Source organism: Artibeus jamaicensis, unplaced genomic scaffold, assembly GCF_021234435.1.
Source record: "Artibeus jamaicensis isolate MK-2021 breed Jamaican fruit bat unplaced genomic scaffold, CSHL_Jam_final contig_2962, whole genome shotgun sequence".
Classification (NCBI taxonomy): Eukaryota; Metazoa; Chordata; class Mammalia; order Chiroptera; family Phyllostomidae; genus Artibeus; species Artibeus jamaicensis.
Window position 1 is genome coordinate 557,750 of NW_026521675.1, and position 24,351 is coordinate 582,100.

Consider the following 24,351-nt stretch of genomic DNA (forward strand, 5'->3'; position numbering starts at 1 on the left):
GGATAAGCCCTAGATTTTAGGTGTAAGCAATTGGGAGAACTGTGGTGTCATTAACTGAGACAGGCAATCTGAGGGAGAGACAAGTTGGGAGTTGGAAATCAAGCTTGATATGTTGAGTTACTATTAATTGCATGATTGCATACTATCTCAGGGCAAACCTCTCAGATAAAAATTGGGTTAGAGAATGGCAGAGCTAAAGGCCTACAGGGGCGTCCTCTGCTTGCCCACAGCACCAAAATTTACCAGGTACAACTTATTTCCATTGCTGTCTGGCTAGGTACAAGCTACATGATAGGAGGAAATGCAAATCGAGAGTGTACTATGTCAGTGCGAGATCTATTCACAGTCACCCCACTCACTAGTGACTGTGGTGCAACTGATGCCTCATAACAAAGTGCAGAGCAGAGAGGTGAAAGTCTCTGCTTTCTTTTTTTCCACTTTCCTCAGAAACCATTCCATTTTCTTTCCCACGATCAACCAGAGGCATGGCTGTTCCTTCAGGGGAGGAGATCAGTAGAATATTGAAGACGTCCTTTTGGGAAATTGAAGCTTCTATCCATGTTTATCCTCAATACTATTTGTCCTCCAGTGGGAGAAGAAAGCAACAGTGAGATACCTAAAAAACCATCTGAAATTGGTTGGTACAGAGTATTTTCTGCAAATACACAACATTCTCTGGACCAAAATTCATTCTGAATTATGCCCAACCAAGTTATTAAACTGAATCGATTGGAGATTATAAATTAAGTACCATAAGACAGTATAGCCTAAATACAATGGCTGCTGTGTAAAAATGTTCTGGATTTGATAATTTCACTACTAAAATTGTCTACCAGATAAATTAAAATCCCATTAAGAAATTAAGGCCCCGAACAATGAAAGGAAAAAGGACAAAAAAAAAAAACAGACACAGGACAAAGGGGAAAAATATGTGCCATCATGTCCCAGTGGATGGGGGCAGATGGAGCAGAGAGAAGAGACAGGGAACACAAAATCAACTTGACCTGGGACTTTGGGATGGAGGAGTAAACTGACATACTGAGGCCAAAGAGGCTTTTGCCCTTTTCCTGGCTGAGGCTTTAGATGGGAAGTGCTTTACAACATGGACTTACTGGCACCCAGGAGCATTATAGGGGCAGAGTGGCATGGTCATAAAGAGGTGTCTTTTGATTCCTGTGTGGTGTGGATGCTGAGTAGAGGTCCTTTAGACTCAGTGGGGGATGCGGCAGAAAACCACTGTGATTTGTGGCACCAAAGAAAGTTGTTGCAAGAAGGCCAAGTTAGCAGGGAGGGTCACAGGCCCTGACAGCTAAAAGAGACAAGACCATGGTTTCATCAGCTTTAGAAGCAAATGTTGGCAGATTGCCCATGTATGGAACTGGGCCACCTGTACCCAGAAGATTCCAGCTTGTCACGCCCAAGGGCCAGTATTAGGCCGGGGGCCCCTTCTTTCTGATATCAGAATGCTCTTCCCTCTATACCCAGATGTCACTTTGCAGAGAAGCAGAGGTAGAATAGGAGAAAGTAGAGCTTCTCAGCATTTATTTCAAAGAGGACAAATGAAACCTAAAAAGACTGAATTAAATTTATTTCTAGTCTCTTCCACTATTTGATGGAGTGCAGGATGGGAGTGAACTTGTGAGGAAAATCAGATCAATAATTGAGAGGAGCTCAATTTTATTTGCATATCCTAATTTATAAGGAAATTTGTGATCCACTTTGTACACTGCATGCACCAATAATCCCAAAACCAAAAATACTAATGGTCTGTAGCTCACCTGAAACTCACTTATTTCTGTAGCTTTTTATTCTAATTTGAAATCCTCATTCAGAAATAGGATAAATAGGGGAAATGTCTGAAGTATAACACAGTACCATTTTCACCCATTAATGCCTAGGAAGCCCTGAGGTTTATAAGATAGCTACTAATATTTTTCCATTGTACAAGTGAGGAACCTGAGATACAGATTAGGTAAATTATACAAGGTCAGAGTCAGAAAATAGTAGAGCCAGTTTTTGAAACCAGGTATTTCTCTCCAATAGCCATTCTCTCCACAGCATTGTTATCTCTATCATATACAAGGTTGGGGAGATAGTGGAAAACAAGAAGCCTCACGCACTGTTGATGGGCACGTGTACTGGGAGCAATCTGCCAGCACTTAGTGAATTTAATTAAATGCAGCATGTTCTAGCAATTCTGCTCCCAGGTTTCTGTCTCAGAGAGTCACAAACAAAATGAGTTGGGAAGTGTTCAGTCCTTTTCTACTTCCTTGAAGAGTGTGTAGGATTGATGTTCTTTCCTCCATCAATGGTTGGTGGAATTTGCCAGTAGGGCCCTCTGGGCCTTGGGGTTTTTTGTTTTTGTGGAGGAGGTTTTACATTACAAACTCAATTTCTTTAGTAGATATAAGGTTATCAGGTTTTTTACTATTGAGATACTAGTCCTTTGTCAGCTATGTAGTTGGCAAATATTTTCTCCCAGTCTATAGCTTCCTCTTAACAGGGTCTTTCATAGAGCATTTTAAAAAATTTTGATGAAGTCTAGTTTATCCATATTTCCTTTTACAGATTATGTTTTCAATGTCAAGTTTAACCCTCTTTGCCTAACCCAAGATTCCAAAGATATTCTCTTGTTTCTTTTCTACAGGTTTTATAGTTTTATTATTTTGCATCAAAGTTCATGATCCATTTTGTGTTAATTTTTGTATAAGGTGTGAGACTAGGTTAAGGTTCTTTTTTTTTTTAATTTGATAATATTTATTGAGCATTTACTGCTATATTTTTAGGACTATAAGACACACCAGACCATAAGAAGCACCTAGGTTCTAGAGGAGAAAAATAGGGAAAAAATTTTTGAAGCAAAACATGCAGTATTTAATAACCTGTGACCCCACTCCCCACTCTACTGCCAACCCCCACAGTGAGCCAGGTAAGCTACATTCAAACTATAAGATAAACCCCCCCTTTTCCTCCCAAATTGGGGGGGGTGCATCTTATACGCCAAAAAATATGCTATATACCAGATACTGTTCCAGTCAGGGGAGTTGCAGCAGCAAGGCGGAGCAGGTCCCTGTCCCCATTCTGCTTCAGTCTTTTTTTGACATATTTTTATTGAAATGTTATTGTTCAAGTAATTTTTTTTTTTTGCTCCATCCCTCCACACTCCCCACCCAGTCCCCCCACCCTTCTTCTGACAGCTGTAAGTCTGCTATCTATGAGTCTGTCTCTATTTTGCTTTTTTTTTTTTTCTTGGAATTTAAAAAATTTCTTGGAATTTAATTTCCTTAATAGTTACAGGGCTATTTAAATTATTTACTTCATATTAAATGAGTTGTAACATTTCATGTGGTTTTATTTTTAAGGAAATGTTCCAACTAAGTTGTCAAATATGTGTAGAGTTGTTGCAGTATTTGTATTATCTTTATATATTTATGTCTGCCCAGGTTGTAGTGATGGTTGTTTCATTTCTGATACTGATAATTTGTCTTTTCTGTTAGTCCTTCAAGAGGTTTGTAATTTTATTCATCTTTTATTCATCAAGCCAAAGAAACAGTTGTTTCACTGGCTTGTTCTACTGTTTTTGTTTTCAATTTCATGGATTTCTGCTCCTACCTTTACTAATCGCCTTCTTCCTACTTGCTTTGGATTCATCTTACTCCACATTTTTCTAGATGATTGAGGTGAGAACCTTATTGATTTGAGACTATCTCTTTCAATGTATGCATTTAGAGCAATAAATATACCTGTCAGCATTGCTTTCGCTGTATCACAAAATTTGATGTTGTGCTTTCACTTTAATTATTCAATGTATTATTTCCCGTGTAAATTCTTTGACCCATGGATTATTTGGAAGTATATTATTTAGCTTCTTAGTGTTTGAAGATTTCCCTAATTCTTAATTTTAGAACTATTTCTAATAGTTCTCCTATATATAAATGCCAATTTTCTGTCTAGTTGCTTTACCAATTAATGAGAGGGGTGTTGAAGTCTCCAACTGCAATTGTGGATTTGCCTATTTCTCCTTTTAGTTATATCAGTTTTCATGTTTTGCAGCCTGCTCTAGCATTGTTATTCCTTCATACTGCACTGACCTGCTTATCATTATGTAATGTCCTTCTCTGACAAAATCTTTTCCTCCGAAGTCAACTTTATCTGACTTACGCACTCCTGTTTTCCTTTGAGCAGTGTTTGCATTATGTATCTTTTTCATCCTTACTTCCAATTTGCCTATACTATTATATTTTAAGTGAATTTCCTGTAGATAATAATTAGGTTGCTTTTTACTATGCTGCCCAATTCTGTTAATTGATGTATCCAGATCATTAACATATATTGTAATTGTTGTTAGGGAATAGTCAGCCATCTTATTTTTTTTTCCTCTTGTCATTTTCTCTTTTCTGCCTTCCTATGGATTAACTGAATACTTTTTATAATTTCGAGTTAACTATAGTATTTTTGAGCTTATATCTTTGTATAGCTTCTTAGTGGTTGCTCTATGTGTCCATATATAATCTTAACATAGTCTACAGGTGTTATGTCACCAGTTCAAGTGAAGTCAAGAAAACTTACATCCCCTTTATCCTTCTACATTTTTAGTGGAATTGTCTTAGTTCTTTTACATACATTTAAAACCACAACAGTGTTGATTTTTGCTTCAAACATCAAGCACAACTCAGGAAAGCTAGTTGTATTTGCACATACTTTTACTGTGGTCTTTCACACTTCTCAATATTCTCAGATTTCATCATTTCCTTTGTTTAGACAAACTCTTCTAGCCCCCTCCTTTTTTTAGGGTAGGTCAGCTGGTGACAAATTTTACTTTTCCTTCAACTGAGAATGTCTACATTTTCTCCTTCATTCCTTCAGGATATTTTCACTGGGTATGATTCTGGGTTGTTTTATTTAAACATCTGAAAAATAATGTGCCATTTTTCTATAGCTTCCATAGTTTCTGATGAAAAGAACTCTGCTCTCTTTCAAATTGTTCTTCCCAATTTAGGTACAGCAGTTTTCTTTAGCTTTCAATACACTCTTTAATTTTGTAAGTTTAATGTTTTGATATGGACCTTTTAATGATTATCTGGTTTAGGGGTTGTTCACTCTGCTTCTTGAGTCCATAGGTTTTTGTCTCTTACCCAGTTTAGAAATGTTTCAGCTAGTTTTTCACCAGGTACTTTCTCAGTCCATCCTCTTTCTCATCTTCTAAGATTTTGATGACACATTAGGTCTTGTAGTGCCACAGGTTCATGAGGCCCTGTCCATTTCTCTCGGACTTTTTTCTGTTGTTCAAGCTGAGTAATTTACATTGAATTTCTTTTTAGTTTTAGAATTTTCATGATTCCTTTTTATAGCTTCTATGTCCCTGGCAAAGTTTCTCCTCTGTATATCCCTTGAACCATTTTTTTTAAAATTTCTTACATTTTCCTCATTATTTGAACACATCAGAAAACAGCTACTTTAAAATATTTGACAGCCAGATCCAACACCTGAGGTCACTGCAGTTATTATTCTTTTACTCTAAGTAAAAATTACTGTTTACAATTTTATAATTACAGGATTATCACTTCCTGTTTGGTAATTTTGGTTGAAACCTGAATATTATGGATATAAGTTTCCAGTTTATGTTGTGAAGATCTGTTGCTGGTGCTATAGTGGGCGTTTTGGGGAGGAGAGAGGGTTCAAATAGCTTGTGAACTGCCTAGTGATCAGTCTGTGGTTCCTACAAATGGTGCCCGTGAACAATCTTGCAAATGCCTCTTGTGCAGCTGCACACATTTCTGTTGGAAATACAACTAGTAAGTAGAACTGTCTGCTTACGAAGTATGTATGCCCTTAACTTTAGTTGATAATGCCAGTCTGTTTCCAAAATTTTCAGTTTATACTCCCTCACCAGGGATATGAGAATTTTCATGTAATCCACACGAGAATTCACTTTATTCCACATTTTTGCTATATGGTGGCATTTCCCCCCAGTTCCAGTGTATGTGTAATGATGTGGCATTTGGTGTTACTTTGCATTTCTCTGATTACTAATGGGACTGACCTTTTCATGTTTCCACTGGCTATTTAAAAATCCTGTTCTATAAGGTGCCAGTTCCAACCTCCTGCCCATTTTTTCTATTGACTTCTATTTTGTTGCTGTTGATTTTTGTAGTTCTATATAAACATATACCAAATTGAATGAGTTACTGACAGGCTGCTAAGATATGAGGAGGGGTGGGGGAGAAAATTAAATATATTTGAAATACTGATAGTTTAGATTGGTCTCAGCTATGTTATAGGGAATAATGAAACATATTTACACCACTGTATTAACAATGTAGAAGGACCCGTGAAGAGCGTAAGACTGTGGCCACCAGTGAGACCCCCAGGTGGTATATAGTAAACAGTACACTGGGTGTCCCCGCTTAGCCAAGAACACACCACCTTGTGAACAAGAGAATCAGGAGACCAAGAGAATGACAGAGACCTAACTGCGAAATCCTTGATTTCTCAAATCAATGCCCACAGCCACCTACCATCAGGTATTTTCATTCATTAGTGGGATTTTTTTTCTTGTCATAATCAAAGTGTAACTGGTAAAATAAGCATCTCACCTTCCTGATGTAATAAGCGTCCTGCCCCACTCCTCACCCCCGACTAAGATTAAAATTCACGGGACAGGTGGTGTTGACCACCACCTGGTAAGATAATTAAATGTTTGAAGCACCAGAATGAAACAAAAAGCCTTTTGTGATCAAGAGTAAGGTACGGTGGACAGGATGCCCAGAGGAGATATATTAATTAACCAGGATATATAATGCTAACTGCCCTGAATCTCCCCAAACATACTAGCTTACTGCAATAGAGGTTCATTCCTTGCTCAAACTTCAACGTGGATGTTTTTAGTCAAGCAGCTTCCCTTCCAAGCAGTGACTCAGGTATCCAGACTTCTGTTTTTACTCCATCACCTTCAAAACATGTACTTCAGGGTCATCCTAGGAGGTGGAGGAGGGGGGTGGGAGAATAAGGAGAAGGTTCATCTGTTCTTTAGTGGCCTTGGTCTGGTAGTGAAACATCACTTCCACTCCCTTTCCATGGATAGGACTACTTACATAGCCCCACCTTGATGTAAGGCATTGGGAAATGGGGTTTAATTGTTTTGGGAAAGGACATCTTGGTGAACACCTAGCCAGTTTCTACCACAGAAGGTGGTGTTGGCGTGAAGATCTAGATGATGAAAATGAGGTCATCAGGGAAAGAGTACTCGAGGAAAATGAAGCAGCATTATAAAATCCCTAAGTAGAAATGGCTTAGAAAGCTGGAGAAATTTTAAAAACCCCTCTGTGGCTGGAGTTTTCCGAGGAAGAAGTGGGTTAAGATGCAGTTGGAGAGGGAGGCCTGGGCTAGATCACACAGGGCCTGGGAAAGAGGTTGTCTCTTGTTTTCAGAGCAATGAGAATCCATTGAAGAATTTTAAGCAGAGAAGTGACAAACCTGATTTACATTTTAAAAAGATCACTTGGCTGTGTGCAAAAAGAATTACTTTGTGGGGCAGGAGTGGTTGCGATTAGACCAATAAGGCAGTTATTGCAATTGTCCAATATCCTAGAACCAGGTGACCAGTCTAAGTCACCTGGGAAGGAGGACAACCTGGGGATTAAAAGCTCTAATTACAGGTCTCTAAAAAGTTATAAAGGGCTTTGTGCAACTACAGAAATGGTTGAGTGTTTGGAGCTGAGCTGTGTCTCTGCCAAGATCGTGTTCTTTCTTTTGGACTTGTATTCCTTTAGGACTGTGTTACAGGAACAAAAGCTGGAGCTCACTAGTAACAGCAGAAACAGTAAGTCTCTAAAGGGTATGCTAAGAAGCATGAGGCACAGATTGCTATCCAAATCCAACTTCATTCTTGTCTCTCACCACCACTCCAAACTTTTTTAATTTCGGGGTACTCTTCCCCTGCTATGGAAAAAAGCTGCAACAAGCCTGTGACTTTTCAGCTCATTCTTAGTTCATAGTCTCATGCTCATTTTAAGATACAATCTCAAGTGATTAGAATGTTTAATCCTATGTAACAATAATCTGCACCTGTTGTAGCTTTTACCGTTTTTCCTTCCCAGCTCTGCTCTACTCCCTCCAAGAGCCTGCAGTGAGGAAGGGAGGAATAATCTGTATGCTCTCTGCTCTTCTCCCCTCCCCTCCAACTAATAGTTGCTGGCTGCTCTGGCCCAAAGTGCAGAGAAATCAGGGAATAAAACAGTTCTTGCTTAACTGGGTGGTTCTGAACCTTATGGGCCAGGCAGATCTTTAAAGTGGGCATTCCTGTTGTCCCCCTGACCTTGACGGATGAAACTAATCGGGGTGCCCAACCTGTGGCCCACAGACCACATGCAGCCCAGGATGGCAGTGAACGCAGCCCAATACAAAATCATAAATTTACTTAAAACATTATGAGATTTTTTTGTGATTACGTGTCGCAATGTTTTTCATGTGTGGCCCAAGTCAGCACTTCTTCCAGTGTGACGCAGAGACGCCAAAAGGTTGGACACCCCTGTTAAAATCTGGGAGTCTAGCGCAACTTCCTCTTCAGTCCCCATGGCACACTCCTAGTTTCTTTGTGTTGAGGTCTCCTTGCCTCTTCAAATGGTTCCACTGGACAGGACCTAAGACCACCCATGCTTCTTTCTCTCCTGGCAAGGCATGTAGAATATACTCATACATCAGGTGCCATGGCAAATTCTGGAAATGCAGGCCAATGCATAAGCAGCAGCATTTATCTGGCTCCACCATCAAAACAGTCGGTGAACTTCTGCTTGCGTTCTACATTTCCAGAGCAGGAGTCAGACTCCAGGCTTATCATTCCTTGGCTATGGAATTCAATACTTCCAGTGTCCAAAAGGTCCCAGTGGAGTCCCCAGTTAGACTTAAGGTAAAAAGTCAGAAACCAGTCCACCCCTCAAGAAGTGAGTAGGTTCTGACAGTCCAGCTGTCCTCTGTCTCACAGTACCAAGCTCTCCAGAAAGCAATCTTATACCAGTCTCCAATCCGAGCCTCTGACATTAAACCTTAAGTGTGCTATTACTATTACTAGCAATCATATTTACTGTACTTTCCTAATTCACTCATTCTCACTCTTAGAAACAATACTCATGTTCTCCTCTCCTTCAAACTCCAACTCCTTTCCCTCGTTCTCACTCTCAACTCAAAATCTACTTCCTGCTTTATTGAGAAAATCAAAGCAACCAGAAAAAAACTTTTCAAACCCTATCCTGATCTTCTGAATCAGAAACTGGAGGCGGGCTTAGCAATCTGCATTATAACAAGCCTTCCAGATAATTCTATTGCAAACGTTGAGAACCACTGCCTTTCACAGTGGAGCAGCCTTTCCCAAATGGCCGCATCTTATTATTCTTGCCACTCCTTCAATCTGTTTTCAACTTGTTCCTTAAACTGGCCTTATTGTTCTTTAAATAGTTTGCATGCTGTTATTTCTCAAAGAAATATATACTGTTCTTTCTACAGTCTAGACTCTCAGCATTAGACACTTGAAGTCCAAGCAGGGACTTGAAAAAAAGCTTGTCCTGAAGCTGATGACGGGACAGGGAGGACCCAGATCCAGCTCAGCAGAGTGCTGCTCTCAGGACCTGGGTGACTGATGGAGCCACCAGCGGGTGCCTGGCTGAGTTAGAGTGAGCCTGGGGCCTGAGACAGACTCAGAGAGATATTTATGCATGTGGCTGGTGCTAGAATAGGCCAAGGAAGAATCCAAACTATAAGGGGTGGGGATGGGGGGACAAAAGGAAGAGGACAGATGCCAGCTATTCTGCTGAGAATGTTTAAAAAAACCCACAAAACCCCAGAAAATTAGTTAAGATCTAGGACTATAAATAACATTTAGGAAAGAACACAGATATGGAACTGTAAAAGGTGATGTGTCCGACAGTGAGATGCTCTGCTACTCCAACATTCTCTGGGCATTACGGCTTGCCTCCCCATTTATTGCAAGAGGTTCCTGCCCCCACAGAGCAGCCTTAGTAGTCTCTCCCCAGTGATCCCCAGTGAGTCCTGACAAGCTGGAGAGGACTGTCAGGGTATTTTATCTTAGCTGCCTGGCAGCTAGCTTCGCTCACCAGCCTCACATTATCCACCAAATGGGAGTCTTTAGTAGACTGTGTGAACTCTTAGCACTTTTGAAATTCATGCCACCAGTCTCTCCTTCTCTGTCTGCAAATCTCCTGGATTTGTGCTCTCCCTCAAGAGGTTGGCACCTGCTCCATGCCAATTTCTACCACCATCCTGGACAACTGGAAAGTCCATGAAAACAACAGCCCATACCCCACAAAACACCTGAGCTCTCAGTCCATTAACCAGTCTCTAGGCAACCTCCCTTGAATGCCTCTTAGGCATTCACCCCTGTAGCTGTACTCTAGACTTTGCCAATCACCTGCAGCTACTTTGCTTCCAATATTTGTAATCCAAGTATTCCAATTTCTGACCACAGCTCCCATCTTCCCAGGTCAATTGTTCAATTACTACCAGTATAACCACCTCACATAGTTATAAATGGTTTGAAACTCTTTTGTTTGCTTTCATTTCTTTTGCAAGTCAAGTTTTCAACTTGGGATGATTCCTTAGTGCTCAGTTTCTCAAGCTACACACAGATCCCTGAGTAGGCAGACAGCCATACCACTAGGCTGATTGGTATACCTATAAACTCATGAATAATACCAATATATATTCAAAAAGGCCATCAAGATTATTCAGCAATCTTTACCCCTCCACAATCAGATTTCCCAACAACATCTGACAGCTGACAATCCTCCCATTCCTTCCATATTAAAAAATCTGTTCACCCAGTTGCTCAAGCCAGAAACCGGACTCACTTCAGATTCCTTTCTCTCACCAGTCCTCAACATCTACCAGTCCTACCTACTGATTCTCCCATATGCCTACTTCTTTCATTGTCATGAGTCCATAGTGGCTTTCTCATGTGTTCCAAACTGGGGTTCTTACAACACTCCTGCTCCCATCAATCCCACTCCATTGGACTGTCATTCCTTATCATCTGCTTAGGTAAACTCAAGTAATAAGCTCTGGGACTACAAAGATCAAAACGACTTAAGACTGCACCTTAATGCACACAACAATCACAATGCAGCATTTAAATGCTGAAGTTGCACACTTTAGGGAGTGCTTTGAGAGTGCAGATGACGATAGTCATTCTGCTTTGGGCCTGATGGAATAGGAAACAACTAGTCTGTTTGGAATCATAAGTAAGGCTGCCAGTCAGTTGAGTATTCAGCAGAGAGAAGAGTACACATGCCCTCTGGCTAACAGCCTGCCTCAGAACCTCCATCCCCTTCCGGAGGCATCCAACCAGCTCAGAACCTTGAAACCTGTGTCGCAGTGGTCGTGCTGAGTTCTTTTCTTGGAAATAGGTAGAAAAGGTTGTATCTTTTTGCCTGGAATCATGGTAGATTCTGTTTAGAACAGCCAAAGATCTATCAACCCAGTTCATCTTCTCCCAGAGCTAGCCTTCCTTTCGTACAGCTTTCCTAAAACATGCTGATCTGGGCCCACTGCTAGGCAGAAATGACAGACCCTTTTGCCAATAACCAGCCCAAGCATTAACTGATGGTTATTTATGAATAGACCCAATTCCCTCACCAACCCCATCCAAAGACAGTTCAGACTCTACCAAGAATCTCTAAATCTCCTATTAAATAAACCTGATCAAAGGCCTATATTAAGCTGAGTCTTCCTCAGTCAACAAATCTATTCTTTATCCTTCAACCTCCAACACAGCCTTGAGAAGGTCCTTAGAGAATAAAACTTACAAGACATAACAGCCACAGCAACAGTCTATTGAGCACCTCCTCAGTACCTGGCCCTGGCTATCAATTTCCTCAGCTGGCCCACATAACAATCCCACAAGACAGAAATCCTACCATTTTCCAAATGAAGAATGTGACATTCAAAGATTAAATGATTCTCAGCATTAAGTGGCAGGGCCAGGATTTGAACTCAAACCCACCTGATTCTAAAATCTGTGCTCTCAGCCAGACACAGATCAACACTACACAGAACAATAACTGCTGGGAGTTGTCTGGACCATGTGACTCCAAAGATGGTGATGAGGACAGAGGGGAAAGAAGTGCTTAATACAGAGACAAACACAGTCCTGACCCAGAAGCCGTGACTGGTGCGTTGAGCCAGCATGTTAGTGGGTCACCAGTTGTCCCAGACCCAGGAAGCAATGCCTGCCTGTCTGAGGCCTCGACAACCTGAGCAGACCAAAGCTGAAGGAGTATACATATGAGTAAGCAGAGGGAGCTGGTCTGCAAACAGGTCAGAAGAGAAGAGAATGGAGATGCCAGGAGAGAAAGCACACGTCGCTCCTGAGAGATGGGAAAAAGGAATCAAACCCAGAGATGCCTTGAATTCCAAACCATCTGGTTTCCATACCTAGGGGATCCATAATTCCCAGATAGCCCTGTGTTCTCACAAGGAACTCCTTATTATCTTTAGCCAGTCTGAGTGATTTTATGCTTCTCGCAACCAAGAATCCTTCACTAGAGAAGGGCTGAGCCAGGGGTTTCATCACACTTTGTTCTTGGGACGGAGGAAGGGTGGCATCAGGTCCTGGGGCACAGCCTGGCTGGTTACGATCTTCAGAGTTTTGAACTGGAGTTCAAGACTTGACTCCCCTTTCAAGTTGTCCAGAGATCACCTGCGCTTATAGAGACACGGCTGAAGCCTCAGACCTGAGAGTTGAGCCTTGGGCCCCACCAGAGGGGGCCCAGTCTTTTCAAAATCAAACAAGAAGAAGTGGCTGTTGGTCAGGTCCTAGGGCAGAAAAGACCCAGTGAGCCTCACATCTTCAACCCACTCTTCAAAACACTTCAATCTATGTCCCACCCGTGCTCAGAAAGCTTCCCAGGGCTTTCCCATGAGTTGCGCCTTCAAGAAACAAATGTTTGTGCCTAAGGCCTCCTTCCTGATCACCATTATCCTGGAAAGGGCCACACATGAGACAAAAATAGGGACAAAACTTTGTGGGGCCCTCACCTTGGAGATGACCTTGAAGCCCAGTTTGGTCACAGCTCCCAGAAAGGTCCGGACATCTTCAAAGCGGCTGCTAACTTCAGCCACTTTTAGGAGACCACTGAGAAAAGTGGGAAGTTCTGTGTAAGTACAGACACGTATGGGCACATATACATGTATCTGTGTCCTGCAGGCTCTTACCCTGTCTTCAGCACTCGATTTGCCTCCTCTAGGAAGTCCCTGATGTTGGTTCCCATCAATGAAAGGCAGAATACAGCCACATCTACAGACTCATCCTCCAGAGGCACCTGAGCGTAGAGGTTGTATGAGGCACACAATACGGGAAGGAGAAACAGCAAGATGAGGGTGTGAGGGAAGGAAAGGCAGAGTGTTAAGAGATTAGCATATGCAGGCTGGGCCTATAGCACAGGCCAGATACATAGAGATAAAGGGGTTTACCTGGGCCATGTCACACACCGTGACCCTGGGGTCCAGAGAAGCCAAGTCAAAGCAGTGCACAGGGTTCCGGATACTTGAAGCCAGGCGACAGTCCCCACAGCCAAAGTCAGCTACCACCAGGGATGCAGGCCTGGGAGTGGAGGGGAGAGATCACTCACTGCTCTAGTCTGAGTCCTTGACTGTCCAACATTGCTTTGTACAGTGCCCAACCCCCATTCACCGATGGCGAAGATCCCTGGCGATGCGGTCCACTGGCTGTAGTGGCCACTTCTTGACCTGGCTCTGGAAGCCACGGTGGTAAAGGAGAAAGGCCTCAGGGTCTTCCTGGAAGAGGCGTTGTGCAGCACTGCTGGGCCCTGAGTACAGCTGTTCATTGAGGTAGCGAAATCGAGCACCATCCAGCCGCTCTGCCATGCGGGCTCGCAAAGCTCCTGCCCGAGTCTCTTGGCTGTCTTGAATGGGAGCAGGAGGCACCTCTGTCTCCTCTGTGGGGGCTGTGGCTAGAGCCAAGTCTGCTGGCTGAAGTGGCCGAAATTTGTTCTTGTGTCTACGCTTGTTCTTCTGTCGGTTCCGCCACTGCTTGCGACTCAAGGTATGGGGGGGCTGGGGAGAAGTGGTCCCAGAGCTCGGCTTGGGTGGGTGATCTGTAGCATTACTCTTCCAAGCTTTGAGACCTGTAGGGAGGGAGATGGGAAGGCATATCTGGGGCAAGATCCACTCAATTCAGAGTCTTGGTAAATTCATCCTGGACAAAATAGAGACTGTGGCCTGGATGAAAGTACTTCTAATTGCATAACCCCAAACCTAATGGCAGCAAGTAACCTCTGTCATATGTAAGAACACATGACCCCCCTCTCTGTCCCACATATTTACTACACACATCCACTAATACCTGTTTGGTCAACACTGTCCAGGTGCTGAGCTGGGTTTGAAGGGGCCTGTTTCTGGCATCTCCCCTTTCTTCTCTCTTCTGCAGCAGAGTCACTGCCATGAACAGCCCCTTTATGACACTTCTTTTTTTCTACTTCCTTTTCCTCAGAGTCACTGCCAGGTAGTCGCTGTTTTTGATGCTGCTTCTTCCTTTTCTCCTCTACTTCAGTAAAAACACTAAATGAAGCCTTTTTGGGGCGTTTTTTCTTCCTTTCCACTACCTCCTCCTCAGAGTCACTGCCAGGCAGGCTGGCAGGTTGCTGGGAAAGAGATGCTGCCTCCAGGGCCCGCAGTGTGGCCAAGAGCTGGCGGCGCTTGGAGCCCTGGGGGAGAAACGAGGGATGAAAGCATGGGCGAGAAGAATGGATGGGACCCACTGACTAAGAAGGGAGAGATGGGGACCTGATTCAGATGCTGGCAGAGGCATCCATACTATTCCCAGTTAATTAGCTTGTCGTGAAGCATGCCAGGCACCAAACAACTTCCCAGTCATCATCCCAACCTTTGGGGGGCTGGAAGGCAAAGCAACCAGCCACCCACCCCGCTCTCTTCAATGTTCAGAGGAGGTGCTGGGGCTCCCCAGAAGAATGTAGTAAGACCATGCGCAACAGGACCAAGGTCTGAGACCAGGAGTTCCAACCTTTAATAACTGGCTTTTGCCTCCAGCTGATAAAAAGTAGGGCAGTTTCTGAAATCAAGAATGACAGGATGACACGTGTGCATTTCAAATGACTCAAGCTGTAGTGTAGAGAACAAACTGAAGTGGACAAGCTGCAGACAAAGGTGCCAGTGGCCTGGATTATAGCAATGGGTTAAGGGAATGGAAAGGAGGCATAAAGCAAACACATTCCATGTTGGAAGCTCACAGACGATGGGAAGAGTCTGAGGAACTACAGCAGCCTTCACATCAGCAAAGGCTTAAAGGAGGCCTTCTGGGTTGAAGTGGTACTGAGCGGTCCTAGAGTACATATTTAACTGAGAGGTTCTTCGTACTCTCTACACACCACCTTTTGAGATGGTAGTACTTACCCCCTTTATTATCACTCCCTTTAGCTCTCTGAAATCTCACCTCCACACTGCAATTCTGAAAGAATCCTTCCCCTGCTAAAAACACTTCATTGGCTTCTGTCTTTCCTTAAAATATGTAAAACCACTAGTTTACCTCTCCAACTTCGACGGCATCCCCTTTCATTCTCTATGCTCCAATGACAAGCGTTATCTTGTGTGTAACCCTATCAGGACATCCGTGCTCTTTCGACCCAGGACGTTTATCCACGTGCTTATCTTGTCCAACAAGAGACCCTCTTCCCCTACTAACTTCTACTTACCAATTCTCAGTTCCAATGCCATTTTCTTTCGAAAGTTCTTAGATTTTCGTTCTCAGTCAGCCGCAACGCGCGCGTACACACACACACACACACTCACGAGAAGTGCACGCGCGGCCCCGTCCAACACTGTGATCCACCAGGACCCGCTCCATGGCCTGAAAAAGCTCCCAGTGCCAGGCGGGGGCCACTCACCCTGATTTGCGAGGCTGCCGCTGGCCGAGGCCGTGACGCTACAGGCCGGAGGCACGCAGCTATTGGGGCCTCCTCGGCCCACTCCGGCTCCTCAAACATGCGGACGCTGCAGGGTGAGGTCGCGGAGTCCCCGCGCCTCTCCACGTGCAGAGGGCGTCTCCAGAAATCCGAGCACTAAGAGCCGCCGGAACAGAACCGGAAGCCAGAGCGGATAGAGCGGCCCGCGCAGCGCCGAAAACCATCGAGTTTACACATTGGGTGGGCTAGAAAGGCAAGGAAGAGGGAGGAAAAGAGGCTCGCGCGGCCCCTGAGGGCCAGGGGTGGGGCCGAGAGGCGGGCGCGGCTGGACGGGAGTTCCCCGGAGAAGGCACCCACGTCCCGAGTCCCGGTGAGTGCGTGGAAACCTGTGCCCCCTCCCCCAAGTCGCGAGTCCTGCTGGCCCGTCACCCCTAACTCAGCCTAAGTTTCGAGATGGGAACGGGGGCCACCCCCGGGAAAGACCACAGATCTCCTTCCCCGGAGAATAGGGAGCCTGAACTTCCTCCCTCCCCCAGCTCTCCTAGAGGATTTAGGTTCCAGGGCTTGCTCGCTGACATCCCTTCACCGGATACTACCTCCTAATCAACCCCTACCTCGCCTGGACTTGTCTTTCGCTCACACAGTTTGGGATCATCCCGTTGCCCTGAACTCCTTCCCAGACCTCCACTAACTGGGGGCGCAGCTCCCAGACCCCCATCCCAACACAGACACTTCTCTACGTCAAGGGACAAAGTTTGGGGCTCACTCCCGTTCTCTGGATCTCTTCACAGTCCCCAGGCTTCCCCAATCCAGGGGACTCAGGGCAGGGACGCCGCGATGGACGACATTTTCACTCAGTGCCGGGAGGGCAACGCCGTTGCCGTTCGACTGTGGCTGGACAACACGGAGAATGACCTCAATCAGGGGTGAGCTGAGGTGGGGGGTGGGTGAGAGGAAGAGCAAAGACATCACCTCGGTGATATGAGGTGCTCACGTCTAGTGGAGTGGCTGACTTTCCTATCCAGTGTGATGAGTGCCCAGCACAGCCTGTGGTGGTGGTGGTGGTCGTGGTGGTGGTGGTAGCAGCACAGGGTCACCACAGAGGAAGCTTGTTTGAGCTGAATCTTGACTGCTAAATAAGAGTGTTATTGGCAGAGGCTGCAGAGAGCTTTCCGGCCTCAGTGAACTGCATGGGCGAGGAGGCAAGACAGAGCAGAGTGCTTGGAAATTGTCCAGAGTTTCATATGGCTGGAGGAAAGAAATCCTCTTTGGGCTTCTGTGGCCTGAAGCATTCGGTGTGGAGAATGACAGGAGACTGGAAAAGTCTGCACGGGTCAGCCATATCATGCAAGGGTATTTAGGCTATATTAAAGTTTTTATTCTAAGAAGCAGGATTTAAAGCCATGTAGTGACATGAGATTGCCCACTTGGCAAGTGTCCTCTTGGATGCCTTTTGAAGCACAATGTGAAAAGAGGCAATTGCCTAGTTCATCCCAGAAGTGGTGGTGGCTTGGACTACAATGTGTGTGGGTGAAAAAGAAAGATCAGATTCCTGAAATCCTTACGATAAAGGATTAGTGAAAATGTCAGGGGAAACACTTTGTAAAATATATGATTGTCCAAACACTATGCTGTACAGCTGAAACTAATACAAAATAATATTGAACTATCATTGGAAACTGTAATTATAAAAAAATAAAGAATCGGTGAGACTTGGTGTGGGAAATGAGGAAGGTCAAAGACAATGACCAGGGTTTTGGCTTGGGTACTTGGGTAGATGGTGGTTCCTTTTATTGAGATGGGCAAGACTGAAGGATGGTGAGCTCAACTCTATACATGTTAAAGTGACAGGACAGTGAAGTAGAAATGTTTAGTAGATTGTTGGTCATGCAGATTTAGATTTCAGGAGGGAGGTCTGATGTGGAGACAAAGATTTTGGAGATAGTAGCATATAGATGACACCTGAAAATAGGGGTGTGAAGGAGAGGAGAGGAGAAACCTGTAAGACTTAAATGGAACAACTGGAGGTTGAAGGAGAAACAGGGGGATGTTGGTAAAGCTTAGAGAAGTGAATGTTTCAATGAAGGGGGTGTGGTCAACAGTAGTACAGGCTCCCAAGAGATCAAAGAGCTAAAACACTTTAAGGTAAACATTTAATTTACAATTAGTTAATGAAATATTTGATAATCTCTGTGAGAAGAAAAGAGGCAAAGAATCCAGAGTACATTAGGTTCTTTCATTTAAGGAACTCTACTAAAATGAAGGCTGGGAGCTAGAGGTGGGGAATCAGACTTAATGTCTGACCTCAAGGCAGGGGCCTTGTGCCAGGTTAAACGAGGTTGGCTGAGTCCGGAAGGCAAGCAAAGCAGCAGTGAAGTTGACTCAGGATGATGAATTTTATTTTTTTTTATTTAAAATTTTTATTTTTTAAGGTTGGCAGAGTTTAGTTTTAGGTTTGAGAGGTAAGAATGACCTGTCATCTTCATCCAGGCTCCTGTTAGGCCCAATGGTTCCCATTAGGTTCTATAGTCCTCCATAATTCACAGTCACTTGTTCCATTATACATATAACTCCTTAAAAGGTGCTTTAGTAGTGGACACCATTACTCTTTTGTTGGTGGTGTTATAAAGGCATAGGTGAAGTTGTCCAGTGCATGTCATATCTAGACTCTGCTGCCAAAAGGTGAAGGGGTGGCACTAGTGAAACTAAAGGGCTTTGTTGGTTTGAGGGGGGGATAGGTTTAGGGGGGACCAGACTGGCCGTATGATGGATGTGAGGTGGGATGAATTCCCTGCCGGCCTCTTTGGGATTAAAGTCTAGGCCCCCGAGATGACAGGCAGGTGACAGTGGGCAGAATCCTACCCATACTTTTTGCCGTTGGGCTTTCTGGCCTGCTCTGGAGCCATAGGCTGCTGGGGAGACTGTTCAGCCAAGGCACAAATTAAAGAGCTGGGAGGTTAAACTGACTGATAAGCAGGGGGTGGTAATCGCTTTGGGGAGGGGAAGGATCCCTACATCCCAGGAAAGCGTTTGGCTATCTCTGTGAGCAATTGAAGGCGGCCATGGAAGGAAATCATTTAAGGGCCACACCTCCCACCCTCACTAGCTGTTGGGGCATCTGGGTGGCCAGCAGTGGCCAGACCCTTGATCAGCTCCAGGCCCCATCTCAAACTCCCACACGGGAAGTGACCACAGCACTGAGGCATCCGGTGGCAGCCTGCCCAAACCACAGACCGCCCCTTGCTCCGCCCCTTGGATCTGCCTCCCAGACTGGAGGGAATTTCCTTTTATGGCCCCAGGCTGTCAGGCAGGCCCAGCTCCCACCCAGTTGTTTGGGGCTTTTTTGTACACTTCCTTTACTTTAGAAAATACACGTCCTTGGGGGCAAAAAAAAAAAAAAAAAGTCAGGTACAGTTTCATTTCTACAGAAGCCATTCTTATTTTCTCATTTTCTGTGCCCTGGATTTCGTAGAAGAATCCTGTTTCATGTGTGGTTTGATATCTGCCTCATCAGCAATGACTTATCAAAAGCATTTGTTTTTCATTACAATCCCTTCCAAAATGTCATTTTAATTCCATTACATTTTTAGATTTTAGTTGCAGTACCAGAGCCAATCAGTAAGTTTGCTGCCCCCTGCCCCCCCCCCCCCCCCCCAGTTGTGGCCTTCCTTTCTCCAGGACCACACCCCTCAACATGCACCAAACACCTGCGGTCAGTCCATCCTACCGTCTGACAAGACAGCCTATTAATGAAGTTTTACAGTCCCGTGTTATAAGTACTATAGTAGGGGGATGTACAAGATGCAGTAGAAAACAGAAAAGACCAACACGTGTTGCAAAAGGGATGCAGAGGACACCAGATGAAGATTGCTACCAGTTAATGAGATAGGGCATGTCAGGGAAGAAAGGCTGGTGGTAGATGGTGTTGAAAGCCAAGAATCATGGACTTGTTGGGGGCTGGAACTGAAGCTTGGGGAAGGTCTGAATAGGACAGCTTTGGGAGTTGCTGGCAAGAATGAGAATTAAAGTCCTGGAGAGGTAAGGTTTCCCCGGGTGAGTAAGCAGAGGGACAATCAGTTTTTCCTGTACTAAGGCACTTGCTCCCATTCCACCTCCAGATAAATGACCATTGCCCCTTCCTTCAAAGGGACGATCATGGCTTCTCCCCCTTGCACTGGGCCTGCCGAGAGGGCCGATCTGCTATAGTTGAGATGCTGATCATGCGGGGGGCACGAATCAATGTGATGAACCGTGGGGATGATACTCCCCTGCACCTGGCAGCCAGCCATGGACACCGTGATATTGTACAGAAGGTATGTATGATCCCTTTCATCCCCTACATTCATGTACATGCCTAGATGTCAAAGGCACTGTAACATACTGGGGAAAGCATGTGTACTCTTTTCACTCATATGCCTCAACACCCATCTCTCCTTTGGGATTGACTATGCCTTCTGTCTTCTATCTGGCTGTGGGGATCAGTTGCTGCAGTACAAAGCTGACATCAATGCAGTGAATGAACATGGGAATGTGCCCCTGCACTATGCCTGTTTTTGGGGTCAAGATCAGGTGGCAGAGGTAAGTACTTAGGCCCTAAGCCCTGGGGTGGGTGGGAAGTAAAGTCTGAGCCTCAGTAAAGTCAAGTCTGGGATCTTGAACCTATCCTGTGAGCAGTACCAAGTATATGACACAGGGATTGTATTGCATCTGCGTTCATGGTTGGTTGACTCAGAGAGGTAGTGGGGCCCTCATCACAACCACCTTTTTATTCCAGGACCTGGTGGCTAATGGGGCCCTTGTCAGCATCTGCAATAAGTACGGAGAAATGCCTGTGGACAAAGCCAAAGCACCTCTGAGAGAGCTGCTCCGAGGTCTGTCCTCTGCCTCTCAGCTGCATTCTCTTGTTTTGTCCCTGCCTGTCTCCTCCTGTACCACAGCTGAGACCAAAATTGTTTGTCTTTCTTCCTCAGAGCGGGCAGAGAAGATGGGCCAGAATCTCAACCGTATACCATACAAGGACACATTCTGGAAAGGGACCACCCGCACTCGGCCCAGTGAGTCAGTTGTGAGGGGAGGGGTGGTTATAGGGAATAATCTTGGGCTCTTTGGGTTGGGTTGGGGGAGGCTGGGTATCTGACCTGCTCATTCTCTCAGGAAATGGGACTCTCAACAAACACTCCGGCATTGACTTCAAACAGCTCAACTTCCTGGCGAAGCTCAATGAGAATCACTCTGGAGAGGTGACTCCTGCCTATTGTGCTCCTCCCTTCCCAAACCCCCCAGATTATATTCTCTGCTCCACTTTTTGCACCACTTTTAGGTTCTTTTCCAGTTAGTGGGCACGAAAGTGATAGCCTCAGTTAAAGCCTTCTAATCCTTACCTGTTCCTCAGCTGTGGAAGGGTCGCTGGCAGGGCAATGACATCGTGGTGAAGGTGCTGAAGGTTCGAGACTGGAGTACAAGGAAGAGCAGGGACTTCAATGAGGAGTGTCCCCGTCTCAGGTGGGACAAGGCCTAAACCGGAAGCCGCTGCTTCCAAGGAAATCTGACTAGCACCCAAGAGGGAGATGTTTTACCCTGGGTCTCAGCCAGGGACACTTTCTTCCTCTCCCAGGATTTTCTCGCATCCAAATGTGCTCCCAGTGCTAGGTTTCTGTCAGTCTCCACCTGCTCCTCACCCGACCCTCATCACACACTGGATGCCATATGGATCCCTGTACAATGTACTACATGAAGGCACCAGTGAGTAGGGGATGCCAGATCTCACTGAAGCGGGGAAAGGGTGTGTGAGCCTCTCCAAACTATTTGACACTTGCCTCTTCTCCTAGATTTTGTTGTGGACCAGAGCCAGGCTGTGAAGTTTGCACTGGATATGGCAAGGGGCATGGCCTTCCTACATACATTAGAGCCCCTCATTCCACGACATGCGCTAAATAGCCGTAGTGTAATGGTAAGGTCACAACTGCACTCTGGGCTCAGTCTCCCAGAAGACCATTCCCTATCTAGAATAGTACTTACCTCCTTCCACATATCTGCCTTCTCAGATTGATGAGGACATGACTGCCCGAATCAGCATGGCTGACGTCAAGTTCTCCTTCCAATGCCCTGGGCGCATGTATGCACCTGCCTGGGTGGCCCCTGAAGGTGAGTGAGGGCATGTAGGAGGTGGAGAAGGGCCAGCACAATAGCAGTGGAAGGAGGCAGGGACAGGAAGAGCTGGAACAGATAAGCCCTGTCCCTCCAGCTCTTCAGAAGAAGCCCGAAGACACAAATAGACGCTCAGCAGACATGTGGAGTTTTGCAGTGCTTCTATGGGAACTGGTGACACGGGAAGTACCTTTTGCTGATCTCTCCAACATGGAGATTGGAATGAAGGTGAGAGCACACTTGTCTTGGGGAAATGGCGGTGGTAGAGACAATAATTGTAGAGGGGCTGGGCTTCTCCCACATTTTGTTCAAATATACAGTAATCCCACTCTGAGGGCTGGGGGCCTCTCCCTACATAAGACTTAAGTTCTGAGATCCACTTTATTTTTCCATGTACTGGCAGGTGGCACTAGAAGGCCTTCGGCCTACCATCCCACCAGGCATTTCCCCCCATGTGTGTAAGCTCATGAAGATCTGCATGAATGAAGACCCTGCTAAGCGACCCAAGTTTGACATGATTGTGCCTATCCTGGAGAAGATGCAGGACAAGTAGGGCTGAAAAGTTCTTGCCTAAACTCCAGCGGTATGGGGACTCAGTTAGGGGAGTGTGCCTCCCCAAAGCAGAAGGCTTCTGGTTGCCCCCCTGCCTCCAGTCATGGTACTACCCCAGCCATGGGGCCCGCTCCCTGCCCTAATCCCTACCACTGTGGCCCCAAAAGAAGCTGGGCCCAGAGCTTTGTCACTTGCCACATGGTGTCTCCCAGCATGGGAGGGATCAACCCTGCCTGTCACAATAAAGTTTATTATGAAAACAGGCCGGTGTGGGCACAAGGGAACAGAAAAGTACATATAGGTTGGGTGGCTCAGGTGAAATAGTGCGGCTTCTTCACATTGATGCCATACTCGCTGAGGGCAGGGGTCAAGTCCTCCATGGTTAGAGTGTACTTCCGGTCCTGAGGGAAAAGGGAAGAGTACCAGCTGAACACATGAATCCTGATTTCAATTCTAGGCGGGTAACCCTGAATAGGGTTCTTTCTTTGGTTTGCTTGTTTTGGTTACCTCCCCTAGGGCTTAGTTTCCCCAGAGGGGTTTCACGATACTTAAGCCTCCACTGCTGTCGGAGGTAATTACTGATTCAATGAGCCTCCCCTCACACCTTGCTCTTGTTTCGGGAGCTGCCAGAGGCTGTGCCCTTCATTTTGCAGTGCTGTAGTGCATCGTTGGCAATATCTGAGATGAATTTCTGGGCAGCTAGAGAGATGAGCCGAATTCTAGAGAAAAAACAAAGCTAGTATAAAAGAGATGGACGGCAAACTTCACACAAACACCCAAAGTTCTAACCTGTTCGGGATTTACTCACATGCGAGGGTCTGAGGCCTCAAAACCAGCGCGGTTAAGGTAGTAGCCAGTCACTGCATCTGGAATCTAAGAAATCAAGAGAACTGTCAGGGTCAGCTTTATGCACTGCTGGGATAAGACTGAGGGTGAGGGCATACGACCAAGTCTGGCTATCAGGAAATTAACAGTTTGAGTAGGTGGAGGGGATACATCACCACAGCTAGTAGGAAAACAAAAGGACACTGGGTGGCAGAAAGCTTGCGGGACAGGCCAATAGCCGTGTTTGGGCAAGAAGCCCACCGTAGGCGTATAATCCTCCAGCTGCATCAGGAAGTCCACCAGAGGCGTGCTGGACACCACCGGCTTCACATCTCCGTTGGCCGCACTTGGCAACACATACACCCCGTTAGACATGGCCCCCTCTGGGGGGGCCGCGCCGCCCGCCGACACCGGAGCTGGAGGAGAACCAGAAAACTGATACACGAAGGAAGGCGCATGGCCGCAGCTTGGTCTGCTTTATACCCTCTGCCCTTCTCCGCCAATGGGCATAGCCCAGGGCACTGCCCTCGCCCACACCCGTCCCGGACCTCACCCGCCCCGCGCCGCTCAGCTGGTTCCCCGGCCCGCGCGGCCACGGGTCCCGTGCCCCCTGCCGCGGCTCCAGACCCTCCTGCTGTTCCCGCGGGGCTGGCCTTGTTCTCTGCAGCGGTGCCGGCGGGCAGCGCTGCGGGGGCCGAGACCGCGGGAGCGGGGCCCGGGGCCGAGGCGGCGCAGGCCGGCGCCGCCTCGGGGTCCGCGCCGGAGCCGCTGCAGCTCATCAGGCCGGTGGGAGAGGCGGCGAACAGAGGCGCTTCCGCTTCCGTTCACGTTACGCACTCACCAGGGTGACGTCACACGCCTCGCGTTTCCACCCCTT

The 24,351-nt window shown here is 46.0% G+C and overlaps 3 protein-coding genes across 4 annotated transcripts; 1 reads left to right on the top strand and 2 right to left on the bottom strand.

The window, feature by feature from the left end:
- Positions 1-1,567: 1,567 nt before the first annotated feature.
- Positions 1,568-16,123, bottom strand: RRP8 (ribosomal RNA processing 8). The gene is made up of 7 exons (XM_053662839.1): positions 15,933-16,123; positions 14,375-14,735; positions 13,703-14,156; positions 13,483-13,612; positions 13,225-13,331; positions 13,048-13,144; positions 1,568-12,825 (listed from the first exon to the last, which is right to left on the bottom strand). Exons 1-7 carry the CDS (start codon positions 16,029-16,031, stop codon positions 12,706-12,708), a joined length of 1,368 nt encoding a protein of 455 aa, XP_053518814.1. The 5' UTR covers positions 16,032-16,123; the 3' UTR covers positions 1,568-12,705.
- A 104-nt stretch (positions 16,124-16,227) lies between these two features.
- Positions 16,228-22,912, top strand: ILK (integrin linked kinase). Of its 2 annotated transcripts, XM_037134450.2 has the most exons (13): positions 16,228-16,320; positions 16,742-16,876; positions 20,098-20,263; positions 20,433-20,528; positions 20,725-20,821; positions 20,921-21,004; positions 21,105-21,190; positions 21,343-21,452; positions 21,565-21,692; positions 21,779-21,900; positions 21,995-22,094; positions 22,195-22,325; positions 22,501-22,912. In XM_037134450.2, exons 2-13 carry the CDS (start codon positions 16,788-16,790, stop codon positions 22,648-22,650), a joined length of 1,359 nt encoding a protein of 452 aa, XP_036990345.1. In that variant the 5' UTR covers positions 16,228-16,320; positions 16,742-16,787; the 3' UTR covers positions 22,651-22,912. The 2 variants fall into 2 exon arrangements, with proteins under 2 accessions (XP_036990345.1, XP_036990350.1); XM_037134455.2 differs by lacking the exon at positions 16,228-16,320 and having other exon boundaries at positions 16,790-16,876; positions 20,069-20,263.
- Positions 22,884-24,285, bottom strand: TAF10 (TATA-box binding protein associated factor 10). Its single transcript, XM_037134466.2, has 5 exons — positions 24,028-24,285; positions 23,736-23,890; positions 23,458-23,522; positions 23,254-23,368; positions 22,884-23,050 (listed from the first exon to the last, which is right to left on the bottom strand). Exons 1-5 carry the CDS (start codon positions 24,251-24,253, stop codon positions 22,961-22,963), a joined length of 651 nt encoding a protein of 216 aa, XP_036990361.1. The 5' UTR covers positions 24,254-24,285; the 3' UTR covers positions 22,884-22,960.
- Positions 24,286-24,351: the final 66 nt, after the last annotated feature.

Coding starts and splice junctions, on each gene's coding strand:
- RRP8 (XM_053662839.1), bottom strand. CDS start 16,031: ATGTTTGAGGAGCCGGAGTGGGCCGAGGAGGCCCCAATAGCTGCGTGC. Junction 14,736..15,932: donor CGGCAGCCTCGCAAATCAGG/GTGAGTGGCCCC, acceptor TTTCTCCCCCAG/GGCTCCAAGCGCCGCCAGCT. Junction 13,145..13,224: donor AATCGAGTGCTGAAGACAGG/GTAAGAGCCTGC, acceptor CACTTTTCTCAG/TGGTCTCCTAAAAGTGGCTG.
- ILK (XM_037134450.2), top strand. CDS start 16,788: ATGGACGACATTTTCACTCAGTGCCGGGAGGGCAACGCCGTTGCCGTT. Junction 20,264..20,432: donor ACCGTGATATTGTACAGAAG/GTATGTATGATC, acceptor TGTGGGGATCAG/TTGCTGCAGTACAAAGCTGA. Junction 21,901..21,994: donor TAAATAGCCGTAGTGTAATG/GTAAGGTCACAA, acceptor CTGCCTTCTCAG/ATTGATGAGGACATGACTGC.
- TAF10 (XM_037134466.2), bottom strand. CDS start 24,253: ATGAGCTGCAGCGGCTCCGGCGCGGACCCCGAGGCGGCGCCGGCCTGC. Junction 23,891..24,027: donor AGCTGAGCGGCGCGGGGCGG/GTGAGGTCCGGG, acceptor GTTCTCCTCCAG/CTCCGGTGTCGGCGGGCGGC. Junction 23,051..23,253: donor GCTCCCGAAACAAGAGCAAG/GTGTGAGGGGAG, acceptor CTTTTCCCTCAG/GACCGGAAGTACACTCTAAC.